This window comes from Phyllobates terribilis, unplaced genomic scaffold, assembly GCF_046119375.1.
Source record: "Phyllobates terribilis strain yellow unplaced genomic scaffold, ASM4611937v1 Scaffold_5__5_contigs__length_657084704, whole genome shotgun sequence".
NCBI lineage: Eukaryota > Metazoa > Chordata > Amphibia > Anura > Dendrobatidae > Phyllobates > Phyllobates terribilis.
In genome coordinates, this window is record NW_027362765.1 from 509,619,174 (window position 1) to 509,631,695 (window position 12,522).

The following is a 12,522-nucleotide window of genomic DNA, read 5'->3' on the forward strand; positions in this document are numbered from 1 at the left end:
ATGTGAAAGCACCCCAAGGGTGGAGGGTCAGGAAGGTACTGACATCAAGAAAGTTAGTCAAGTTTATTTTCAACTAACTAACACAAACACAAACTAACAATGAGCACATTGTGCCTCTCCCCATCAGACTAGGTCCTGGGCAAAGTGCGGCTCGCGGGCCACATCCGGTCTTCTGGTTGTCCCGTGGCTGTCCCCATCTGGCCTGTGGACCGAGACAGCCATGGGCTGAAAACAATGGCTTACTGGCCGCACCGCACCCTCCCCCGCCTGTCCATCGGCGCCGCCGCCCACTATCACCACTATCTGCATCCTGTCAACGCTATCTGCGTCGGTCCCTTGTTCCACCAATCAGCGAGTGAGACTGGTGACGCGATGACATCATGTTATTGCGTCAGCTCAGCTAAGATGCACACCAGAGACAGGAGCAGAGGCACAGCCCCGGGGCAACGGCAACGGGAGCGAGGTGAGTGTGGTGTTTTTTTTTTCACAGCTATGGTGGTCAGTTGCAGGACATGGGGAGGCTATGGGGGTCAGTTGATGGACATGGGGAGGCTATGGGGGTCTCCTGCTGGACATGGGGAGGCTATGTGGAGTCTCCTGCTGTACATGGGGAGGCTATGGGGGGGGGGGGGGTCTCCTGCTGGACATGGGGAGGCTATGTGGGGTCTCCTGCTGTACATGGGGAGGCTATGGGGGGGGGTCTCCTGCTGGACATGGGGAGGCTATGGGGGGGGGTCTCCTGCTGGACATGGGGAGGCTATGGGGGGGGTCTCCTGCTGGACATGGGGAGGCTATGGGGGGGGTCTCCCGCTGTACATCTGTACATGGGGAGGCTATGGGGGGGGGGTCTCCTGATGGACATGGGGAGGCTATGAGGGTCTCCTGATGGACATGGGGAGGCTCTTACGGTATATAGGAGGCTGTGTGTGTGCTCAAACGGTATATAGGGGGATGTCTGCATACTTAATTCTGCTCAATATTAAGTGATACTTTATATTAATATCAATTGTAATTATAATTAATATGTTAATATTAATATTGAGCAGAGTTAATTTCCTCCTATTGGTTCGGTCCTCCACAACAGTCACGGTCTCTCATGTGGCCCCTGGTCTAGGCTATAGTTGCATTTAGCATTATTAAAAACACTTAGGGTATGTGCACATGTTAAGTATTTGGTGCAGAAATTTCAGCACCATTTCTGCATCTCTTGGCAGGAAAACAGGTGCATTTTGCCGAATTTTTGACCCGTTTTTTTACATGTGTTTTTCGTGCAGATTTTTCCCAAACAGTAGTATGGGTGAAATCTTCAGCAAAAATGCTGAAACAATTGACATGCTGCAGATATAAATCTGCACGTCACAAATCAGCAACGTGTGCATGACACTTCAGGATTCTCATTCACTTTGCTGGCATCAGGAAACCCTTCAGGTTTTGAGACAAATCTGCGCAGAAAAAACTGCGACTAAACCGCGACAAATCTGCAATGTGTGCACAGACCCTTATAATGGTCCCCAAACATGGCCTCTAGTCAAGTACATGTGAATAAGGGTATAATCTGAAGCATCTGACACAACCATATGAACAAGATTGCCATTGTGTTGGGTACTGCATTCTAGTGTGGCTCCAGGAAACTTTGCTGCCCCTTCTTTTTGGGGACCCCACCTATCACGATATTGATAGGACATGAATGTTAAATTCTGGAAACCTTCTTAATTTCTACAACTTTCTTATAAAACATGATATAAACCGCAAACAGAGGTGGACAACTTCATCTTATGTTTTACCTCTCGTGGCCCGGCTTAAGTGAAGAGGAGCGTGTTGGTAGAGGTAATGTAATGGATCTGCGGACGTTTTTGTCCATGTCAATGTTATCCATCTCACTCTTTGAACGAGGCACTGAAGCTTGAGATTTTCCTATCAATAACAAATCAAAATAAAAAGTCACGGTTGATGGATTTGTAAAATATTAGTAATTTCTTATTAACACATATTAAGGCTATGTGCCCACGTTGCATTTATGAAGCAGAAAATTTCTGCTGCATAAATGCAAGTCCTCTCCCAGAAAAACGCATGCGGACTTCCGCACGCGTTTATCGTGCATTTTTCGCGCGTTTATCACGCGTTTTCCACATGCGGAATTGCCTTGCGTTTTTTATGCATTGGACAAAAGCAATTCCGCTTGCGGAAACACAAAATTAAATGACATGCTGCGGATTTTTGAACGCGGCATAAACGCTGCGGAAAAATCCGCAGCATGTGCATAGAACTTGCGGAATGCCATTGGGGACCATGGGGTGCGGATATACATGCGTTTTTCAAGCGTTTACGCTGCGGAAATTCCGCAGCATATACGCTTGAAAAATGCTACGTGGGCACACAGCCTTAGTGCATATCTTAACTTTAAAGGGAATGTGTCAGCATGATGAACCCTCCTAAGCCGTCCATATGGGCATGTAGGTCAGAGGGAGCTGAATAACATGACACCTTGATATCGGTGATCCGATATCTTATTACAGCGAAGTCCACATTTTTCTGAATATGTAAATGAGCTGTAAAGATCTATGGGCTGGACACTGATCTCCCTGAGAATCTGCCTCCAGAGATTAAATTAACCTCTTCACCCCAAGCAATTTTTCATATGTTCCGGGTTTCCCCCCCACTTCCCTTCTTCCAAGAGCGATAACTTTTTTATTTTTCCGTCAATATGGCTGTATGAGGGCTTGTTTTTTGCGGGATGAATCGTACTTTTGAATGTCACCATTCATTTTATCATGTGATGCACTGGAAAGGGAGAAAAAAAATCCAAGTGTGTTGAAATTGCAAAATTACCCATTTTTGAGGTTGTGTGTGAAATTATGTCCAATAAACAGAACATGTGGAATTGCAATATTTTTCTGGGAGAAATACTTCATTTTTTGGAAGGTAGGGACACGACATATGATGTACATGTACGTCATATGTTGTGAAGGGGTTAAAGGGAATATGTCAGAAGGTTTTTGCTATGGAATAGGAGAGTGGCATGATGTAGGGGTAGAAAACCTGATTCCTGGGATGTGTCACTTACTGGACTGCTTGGTGCAGTTTTGATAGAATCCCTTTTTTTTCTCTGCTGTAGATGTAGCACTGGTCAGAATGCTGAGCCCTGTATAACCCGCCCACACCCCTGACTGGTAGCTTATTGTGTACACTGTGCATTGTCAGCAAGCTGCCAATCACTGGTGGGGGCGAGGTTACACAGATGGTCTGGCCTGCAAGTGAGGCCTAGTCCTGCAGTGATGATCTCCTGCAGATAAAACACTGATTGTATTGAAACTACAGCACACAGCATAATAAGTGACACATTCCTGGAATCAGGCTCTCTACTCCCACATTATGCTGCTCTCAGATTAAGTAGCAAAAACCTGCTGATAGATTCCCTTTAAATGAAAGGGCGTGTTACCAGGGCGAGCCATGCAGATCAGGAGAGCAGACTGTCAGCCATTACATGTCTAACACTGGTAACGCCACCTTTCATTTCTAATAAGCTGGGAAGGCAGATTCTCATGGAGATCTATGTCTGCCCATAGAGCTTAACAGCTCATTTAAATATTAAGAAAAACATGGATTTCTCTGGAATAAGAGATCGGATCTCAGATATCAAAGTATAATTTTCTTCAACTTTCTATGATCTGCATCTCCATATAGATGGTTAAGGCGGGTTGATCCTACAAACAGATTGCCTTTAAAAAAAAGTAAGGAGTCAGATGAAGGCTTTTAATTTTTTTTAAACCCTTCCCTGAGTTCCCTCCCCTATGTTTATTATGCTTTGGGGTCTAAACAGACCCCAGATCTTTTCACAGCAATTGGGGCACTTTTGTTTTGTACCGATTTTATTTAGATCTAATCTCCTTGCAAAATCAAGGGAATCTGCTGAAAATAATTTCAGAAGATCCGCTCATGTCTAGAAATAAGATCACATGGCCATTAGTAAAACACAACTGGCTACAAGACACAAAGTCAAATTTCCCATGATTTGTTCCAGCATACAACGTTGCCACCTTGTGGCAGTCTGTAGTATAGCAGAGTAGTACAGACAACCGTCGCACTAGCATAATGTAAAAAGTCCAAATCTTACCATCTTCTATATATGAATGCCGTCCATAACTTGGATACGATTCTGATTCATCGTCTAAAAAGAAAAAAGAAAGTACATAAAAATTATCTGCAAATGTATCATATTACCAGTTCTAAAATGAGAAAAAATATCACAGCAAGAAGCTGGTGTATAACCACACAAATGCTACATATTAAATATATAAAAGGGATGTTCCTGTATTGGAATAGTAATTCAGGGTAGTGGTTACAAAGCAAGATTACAAAAATGGATCTTCTTCAGTGACCGGATTATTGAGCTCTGCAACGTAGAACGTATTTTTCTGCATCAATATAATACCATGTGTTCTCATGCAGATGTAAGCGGCCTCCTGGGTCATAATTGCACAGCTCCATTATTCATAAATCAACATAGGCAGATGCCTTAGAGATTAGCGGAGGGGAGACACAGGCACAACTGAACCCATGCTTCGTTATTCATCACTCATTAATAAGATTAGTCAGCCTGGTCCATGCGTTTGCTCTGGTTTACTTCCAAGTATCCATGCAATGGACAGTCACTATACAGGAGGGGTCACCTGAGGGATTAAATTAGGGAATTGTACAATGCACTAGATTATCACTCAGTGTTACCTATTTTTTTCCAATAGTTTCTATAAGACTAACATAATCTGTAGTGGAATTGGAATTGTGCAGGTGGAATGGAGCATTTTGATGCCCTATTTGACTGAAATGGGCCCATATGCTGCTCTTGAACAGGAGCCCTCTTCTGTCTCTGTCCTTCACTGATCAGCATGGTTGTGCCGCTGGTCTGAACTGACTGCTCTTCAATGCTACAAGCACAGGCAGCTTTGTTGCTGCAGAATCGGAGGAGCACAGGAGAACTGAAAGGGGGTGTCCACTACATTGATAACACCTTCTCAATCTGAGTGTTTGCCCCCGTTAAAATAAAAACACCCATATTCTCTTTCAGTGCCAGTGCCATTCTAGCGGTGTCGGCACTCGCTCTCCCGGGACTCACATGAGGTTGTGACATCACACGAGCCCTGTGACCAATCAGCTCTGGCTTCACTGTCCCCGCCTTTAAACGTATCGATCAACAAGAAGTAGTCAGGGCTGCAGCTGCTCTCTGACTTCCTATGATCAATATGTCTGAAGCCAGTGACAGTGTAGCCAGAGCTGATTGGGTGCAGGGCTCGCGTGATGTCACAACCTCATGTGAGTCCCGGGAGAGCGAGTGCTGACACCGCTAGAATGGTGCCTGCATGGGAGGCGAATGTAGGCGGGGTTTTTATTTTAATAGGGGCAAACACTCAGATTGCCCACTACTTGGACAACCCCTTCTCAATCGCTTGAAGCTGTCCAGTAATTCGGCTAGCTTCAGAACAACACTTCCAAGCCTTGCCTAGGAGACCACCAAAGCTAATAGACTGCATCGTGATGAATAACCCAGGCAAAATGCAGTAAACAATAAAATCAAAATCACTTCATTCTTGAGAACGAAGAGGATATTTCATAAAAAGTAAATTGCAAGGTTGCTTGTTTTAACTATTACTTTGCAATTTCAACCATTTATCATCATGCAAATAACTCTGTAACTATGGTTTTTCCTCTCTTCTCATGAAGCTTTTTAGAGAAAGCATAAATACAGAAAGGTATGTAAAGCACAAAAACAAACTACACAACAAAAAAAATAAAATAGCAATACAATAAGAGTAAGTGATATACCACAAACAGAGCACTAACCAGTCTGTACATAAATAGAGTAATGCGAATAATATACAGTGCAGGTTGGCAGAGAGCCACTGACAGCTCTCCCACTGCTATACCAGGCAGAGAGCAACTGACAAAGCTCTCCCACTGCTATACCAGGCAGAGAGCCACTGACAAAGCTCTCCCACTGCTATACCAGGCAGAGAGCCACTGACAAAGCTCTCCCACTGCTATACCAGGCAGAGAGCCACTAACAGAGCTCTCCCACTGTTATACCAGGCAGAGAGCCACTGACAAAGCTCTCCCACTGCTATACCAGTTAGAGAGCCGCTGACAAAGCTCTCCCACTGCTATACCAGGCAGAGAGCCACTGACAAAGCTCTCCGACTGCTATACCAGGCAGAGAGCCACTAACAGAGCTCTCCCACTGCTATACCAGGCAGAGAACCACTGACAAAGCTCTCCCACTGCTATACCAGGCAGAGAACCACTGACAAAGCTCTCCCACTGCTATACCAGGCAGAGAGCCACTGACAAAGCTCTCCCACTGCTATACCAGGCAGAGAGCCACTGACAGAGCTCTCCCACTGCTATACCAGGCAGAGAACCACTGACAAAGCTCTCCCACTGCTATACCAGGCAGAGAACCACTGACAAAGCTCTCCCACTGCTATACCAGGCAGAGAGCCACTGACAGAGCTCTCCCACTGCTATACCAGGCAGAGAACCACTGACAAAGCTCTCCCACTGCTATACCAGGCACAGAGCTGACAAAGCTCTCCCACTGCTATACCAGGCAGAGAGCAGCTGACAAAGCTCTCCCACTGCTATACCAGGCAGAGAGCCACTGACAGAGCTCTCCCACTACTATACCAGGCAGAGAACCACTGACAAAGCTCTCCCACTGCTATACCAGGCACAGAGCTGACAAAGCTCTCCCACTGTTATACCAGGCAGAGAGCAGCTGACAAAGCTCTCCCACTGCTATACCAGGCAGAGAGCCGCTGACAAAGCTCTCCCACTACTATACCAGGCAGAGAGCCACTGACAGAGCTCTCCCACTGTTATACCAGGCAGAGAGCCACTGACAGAGCTCTCCCACTGTTATACCAGGCAGAGAGCCACTAACAGAGCTCTCCCACTGCTCAAGCAGTTCGTAGTATTGTTGTTTTCTTTTAATTTTGGCTTAAAAGGGCTGTTTGTGCCAAAACGTCACCATCCCATTTTTGTAACTTTACAAATATGATGCAGTAAAGGAAGATCTGAAAATATCCATAGCTTTGGAAGTCCATTTTCTGTCCTTGAGTTCAGAGACTGGGTGGAATGTCGCGGAGTAGAGCTTACAGGAGGGGTGTAGGGATTCTATGAACTGCTGCGCCACCTAGTTTTAGAATACAGCAGCACCGTAACAGTATCATAGGCCAGTGTTACAGTAAATACCGGACATAAGTGCTAGATGTTGGTTTGGATACATTGGCCTCTATGGCATTTTCTCTTTTAATGCTAAAGGGAGATGAGCTTCCATTGTTATACACAACATCACCGCAAAAGATCCAAATCTGAACAAACACAATACACCAATCAAGCCTAACAAAGCTGCAAGAAAATTAGTACAGACAATATGCGCTTTAGCTGGCCATACACTGGAGATTTCAGATGGACGCGATCTGAATAATCTGACATTCATGGTTGTTCTGTGAAGGCTGTTGTTCACCATAGATTGAAGCAAGGAATGGACGACAATCGTCAGCTGGAGCTCTGCTTGCTTTGTGACCTCACCCAGATGATGATGGTAGATCACCTCTTCCCAAAATATCTGCCATCAGTCGCTGTCTGTCCCACTTTATTGTGTCACGAAAAGACGCCGTCTGATATATCTAGTGTATGGCGAAGCTTTAGTCTTTCCAATTACCTTCAGAGCTAGGGCTAGGAGTAGATACAGGAAACTGGTAGGTGGGAGTATAAGGATTGATCTCTGCAGCAGAGAAAAGCAGCATATATATCCATATGTACCAGTGGTAATATCACTAACACGTCAATAATCCCTCATAACTCCTGCAGATTATATAATGCCGACCATGCTTAGTCTATGGTATACTTTGTATATGGTGAGCTGTGGTTTCGTAGCTATAGAGCCACATGTCATCTTGCTATAAGAAGTTCCAAGAATATGACTGCCTTCTTAATAGGGTTAGGGCCATTACATTTAAGAAACACCATTAATATGTTAGGAAACAGAAAGCATTGTCCCTTGTCTTATGTAAGCACGCACAATGGAGCAGTGTGACTGTAAGGACTACATAGGCAGACACACATTCACTTCTCAAGCCCATCCCTGATACCTTCTGCTTGAGGCTTGTCTTCAGGAAGCTCAGGAAATATGTAAGTAGGGGTATAAGGGTTTTCTTGAGGAGAATCTAATCAGCAGTAAAATGAACAAAAAAACAACAAGAGAGAAGTGCGGAAATGAGAGAAGACCCCCAAAAACGAAGCAGTTCTGGAATCCATATTTCTGAAGGATTGACTTTATGCTCATCTGTACAGATTTTAGTGTTAATTGTCAGGCAAATATTTGGCCAACAGCTTTTCTATTGCATATGTAATATCCTATCCTGTTATGGAGCACCATGAAGTAGACGGAGGTCAGAAATGCCAGGTCTATTGAGGATTTTGACAGGAGGTACTGAAGTTACTTTGTGTATTGTCACTTTTAGCTATTTATGTGCCATCACAAATCTACAGTAACGACATCCATACACACAAGATAATTGTCAGATTAAAGGTGTTGTCCAGGATTAACACACTGATGTCCTATCCATGGTATAGGTCATCCATATTAGATCGGTGGGGGTCAGACACCCGGCATCTGTACCGATAAGCTGATATCTGGCGGCGACTCGAGACAAACAATGAGAGCCAGACTTATCTGTATAACATAGATTTATCCATACCGTAACATTCAGAAGTTTTCTTTCATCCACACAAAAGTCATCCAGCACTTGTGCACACTCCAGTATTAGACAATAGTTAATAATATTAATTGGAATAAATGCATCATGTGCTGAAAATAAATAATAAGTCAACAATTACGTTTTACAAGACAAATCATGCAGATGTAAAATGATGGAAAGACGGCAAAGGAGCAAAAAAAAAAAAGCAGACAATGATCCAAAGTTTAGCATAGTACATTTTAGGTGTGACGGCATTGCCAAGCTGAAATGCTTCGCCCTCGGTTTTGGACCAGTAAATTACACAGACGTGGCGGTCCGTGACATCTGCGCACACATTTATCATTGGGCGATACTTAATTGCACACAGATAGAGACTTCAAATTAATTAGTTATGTCAGACTTTCCTGCAGCGGAAAAACAACTGTGATTTATTAAGAATAAGAGGACGTTCTGTAGTTTAATGGCTTGGTGCCTGCAAACTGCAAACTGTATATCAGCAATCAGGCGGCATTAAAAGACAATTAGATTTCAAATGACGGAAATAATTACTATGAAAATCACTCAAGATAAAGCAGCCGGACAGTTAGTAAAAGAGAAAGGTTAGAAAGATAAAGGACTGTGCTCATCTTCGAGGCTGACAATAATTACACAAAGCAAAAATAGAGGGGTTTCCGGAAGCAACCAATTAGACTCCGGCGCTGTATTTGTCTCACCCTATTAGAAGACATTCCTTTTGCATTAGTTTGGGTAAATCTCTCCCAACCATGTACAGCCGCAATACAATTAACAGAGAATCACAATGTAAAAAGAATTCTAAAATCAAAGCACTATAAGCAGAAGTGCTAGAGGCTTGTATCAAGTACCCCAAAAATTCTCCAACACAGTCAGTCAACTCACTCCCCTCCCAATCTAAACCAATTAAATGTGTGTAAGTTGTAGAAACACATATCCATATTTTTATAAAACAAAAACGCTGCTCTGTTACAGAGGAATCTACTTTAGAAATGATATGCACATTGGGCTGGAAGTGCTCGGGTCGGGACAGAGCACTTTGACAGCCTTGGCTCCAAGCTCAATTCTCAGCCTAAAGGCTCATGAACACGACAGATTTTCTCGGACGTGTTATCCATAGTTCTCACGGACAGCACTCGTACCTATGATATTCTATGGGGCTCTGCACATGTCAGATTCTCTCCTCGGATCAAATTGTCTGGGGAAAAATTAGGAGACATGTCCGATTTTGATCTGAATGTTGGATCAAAATAGTATGGATTCATTTGTCTTCTTATAACATACACACAAACACACATGTAGTCAGTTTGGGGGAGTTTGAAGAAGTTATCAGAAGCTTGTAATTATTCTCCATGAAGTTACAGGTGCTGAAAGCAATTATTCCACCTCATTCCATAGTATAATTCTAACGAAGTATGTCAGTTTGAGTAATTTCTGAGAAAACTGAAGACATTACCTCTATTAAGTCGGTGGATCTGCTTGAACATGGTCTTGTACCAGTCCTTTGATCTTTCTGTGTTCTATGAAAGAGAAAAACATTTTCCTAAATGACAATATTCATCTGGCAAGGAGAACCTGTCACCACTCCTGGTGTCAATTTAATAAAGACTTGCATTCCTCATAAAAATAACAATTCTGGATCATCTCTTCTTAGAACTCAGCCATAACTCTGATAATCTTCCAAGAAATACATTAATAAATTGACAACTGGGTGTTACTCATTAGTTTTTTAGGAACATATTCCAAATAGTAACACCCAGTTGTCAGTTTGTTGTCAGAACATCTCAATAATATTAAAGATAAATATAAAGTTCATAGCTAAGCAGGAAGTCCTAAGACAGAGGACACAGAGGATCCCTTTAATCAAGTACCATGCAAAATGTGAAAAAAAAGATTTGCCTCATGGTTATCGATTGCATACATATGACGCTTCTCAGCCCCTGACAAGCACACTGGGGCGCCGTTCAGTAGATGCAGATATCAGATGCATTTTAAAGGTGCTAAAGTAATAATCAATAATGATCCATCCAAAGATAAGTCGTGTGTTTGGTACCAAAGCAAGGACATTAAATTATTGGTCCACAATAGATAAAACCAAACATTAATATTAACACTGTAAAATGTAACAAATTTTGTTCCCGGGATAGAACATTGATAGATCCTTATTCAAGGTCTGATCAGTGGGGATCATAGCTATAGCCTCGGTGGGAGCTGCAGCAAATTCTTGTGCCGAATGGCGGATGCCCTGAGGCTGAACCTTCTTGAGCAAACAAGGATGACCTTTATAACTTAATGATTTAGCTCCATAAACACCCCTTCTACATAATGTTACATAACATAAGGCCTCAAATAATAAAAACATGAAATAAGTGACATACCTAAAATGCCCTTTTCCTGTGCATTCACTGATGTAATGCACACACTGAGGCTCCGCAGCCGAATCTTTCCCATACTATTACTGGGAGAGCAGTGGGAGCAGAGTTATGCACAGTCAATGGCCAGCTCTATGCAGACCAGCTCCCACATCTATTTGTACTAAACTGGAGGGGGCCGAACTATAGGCATACTGGCAGGCAACAATCTAACTTTTCACCATCACTTCTAGAAGGAGCTAAACTCTAAGTATATATAAATGGAGAAAGGAATCCAACATGCTGAATACAAATAAGAGATGCAAACAATTTTCTCCTGGTTGTATACTGATCATCCATATTTTCATGGAGAATTCAATTTTCCACCACTGCATTCATTTTTATAGGACTGAGCAAGATTGGGCTTGAGTATCCGTCAGTCACAAGGAAGGGGATGGATCAATGTTTCCATATGTGATTACAGCTTCATGCACACAAGTGGCTTTGGAACCCTGTTCCCATGATTGATGGGGGTCCCAGCAGTGACGTGGTGACCATAAATTTATCATGCATTTAGTAGAAAAACCCCTTTAAGGAAATAAATTCTTTCATATACAACCTCTTACTGTTAGAACCACTGGCATGGGAGACGCCTTACCCGGAGTGGTATGCCGATTTCATCTGCTGACATATCTCCTGTGTAATGAGGCGAGCGGACCTCTCTTCTTGTATTATCTACTGATGTTTTTGGTGCTGGGGGATTATCTGGACGTTTCCACTCCTGGAGAGTCAATGGCTCTGCTTTTTCATAGGGAGAGCCATCTAGCACAGGATCTGGGATAATAAAAAAAAAAAGATCTCATTACACTGTCTAGTATGGTCCTAAAAGGACAGAATACCTATGCCACAGAATAGCAGGACTACAAATGAGCAACCTACTGGAACATACATTCTAGAAATGTAACTAAAAGCATGTGACGATTGTGGCACGTCACCAGGTTCATGTGGTATACAGCTACAATTCTGAAATAGGGTCAAGAAAATCGACTAGAGATGAGCAGAAAGATTCACATTACTTAGTTCTGACCTCCAATCTGATCCTCTGTTGCAGTCGGACTTGACGTCTATGGCCGGCTTCGTATGCCATGAAACATCATGACGTCCCGTGAGACCTAGCGACTAAGCCTCACATGAAATCTCCAAGCCTAGCAAGTGACAATGGTGCCCAGAAGATGCCATGTCAAGGATGCCCTCTTTGGGGTTAAAAAGGGATCACATGGCTTATCTTTTAAAGGGCTATGGAGTCATAAAAATGGTTTGGGGGGGGCTAAGGGGTTAAATTGTTGAGAGTCCAATACAATCAAACTCTCTTACCTTTTTCATGGGATAGGTAATCATTAGAG

At 43.2% G+C, this 12,522-nt stretch overlaps 1 protein-coding gene across 7 annotated transcripts in view; it reads right to left on the reverse strand.

The window, feature by feature from the left end:
• The window catches only part of SORBS1 (sorbin and SH3 domain containing 1), a 269,503-nt gene that overhangs the window by 91,198 nt on the left and 165,783 nt on the right, over window positions 1-12,522 (reverse strand). For 4 of the 7 annotated variants that reach the window (XM_073685629.1, XM_073685632.1, XM_073685630.1 and 1 more), the window contains 6 exons: window positions 11,778-11,953; window positions 10,225-10,288; window positions 8,148-8,222; window positions 7,718-7,780; window positions 4,115-4,168; window positions 1,785-1,914 (listed from right to left, as the gene is read on the reverse strand). In XM_073685629.1, the coding sequence (XP_073541730.1) occupies window positions 1,785-1,914; window positions 4,115-4,168; window positions 7,718-7,780; window positions 8,148-8,222; window positions 10,225-10,288; window positions 11,778-11,953 (562 nt within the window). The remainder of the gene's footprint in view (window positions 1-1,784; window positions 1,915-4,114; window positions 4,169-7,717; window positions 7,781-8,147; window positions 8,223-10,224; window positions 10,289-11,777; window positions 11,954-12,522) is intronic. The other 3 variants (XM_073685634.1, XM_073685635.1, XM_073685631.1) reach the window with 2 other exon arrangements.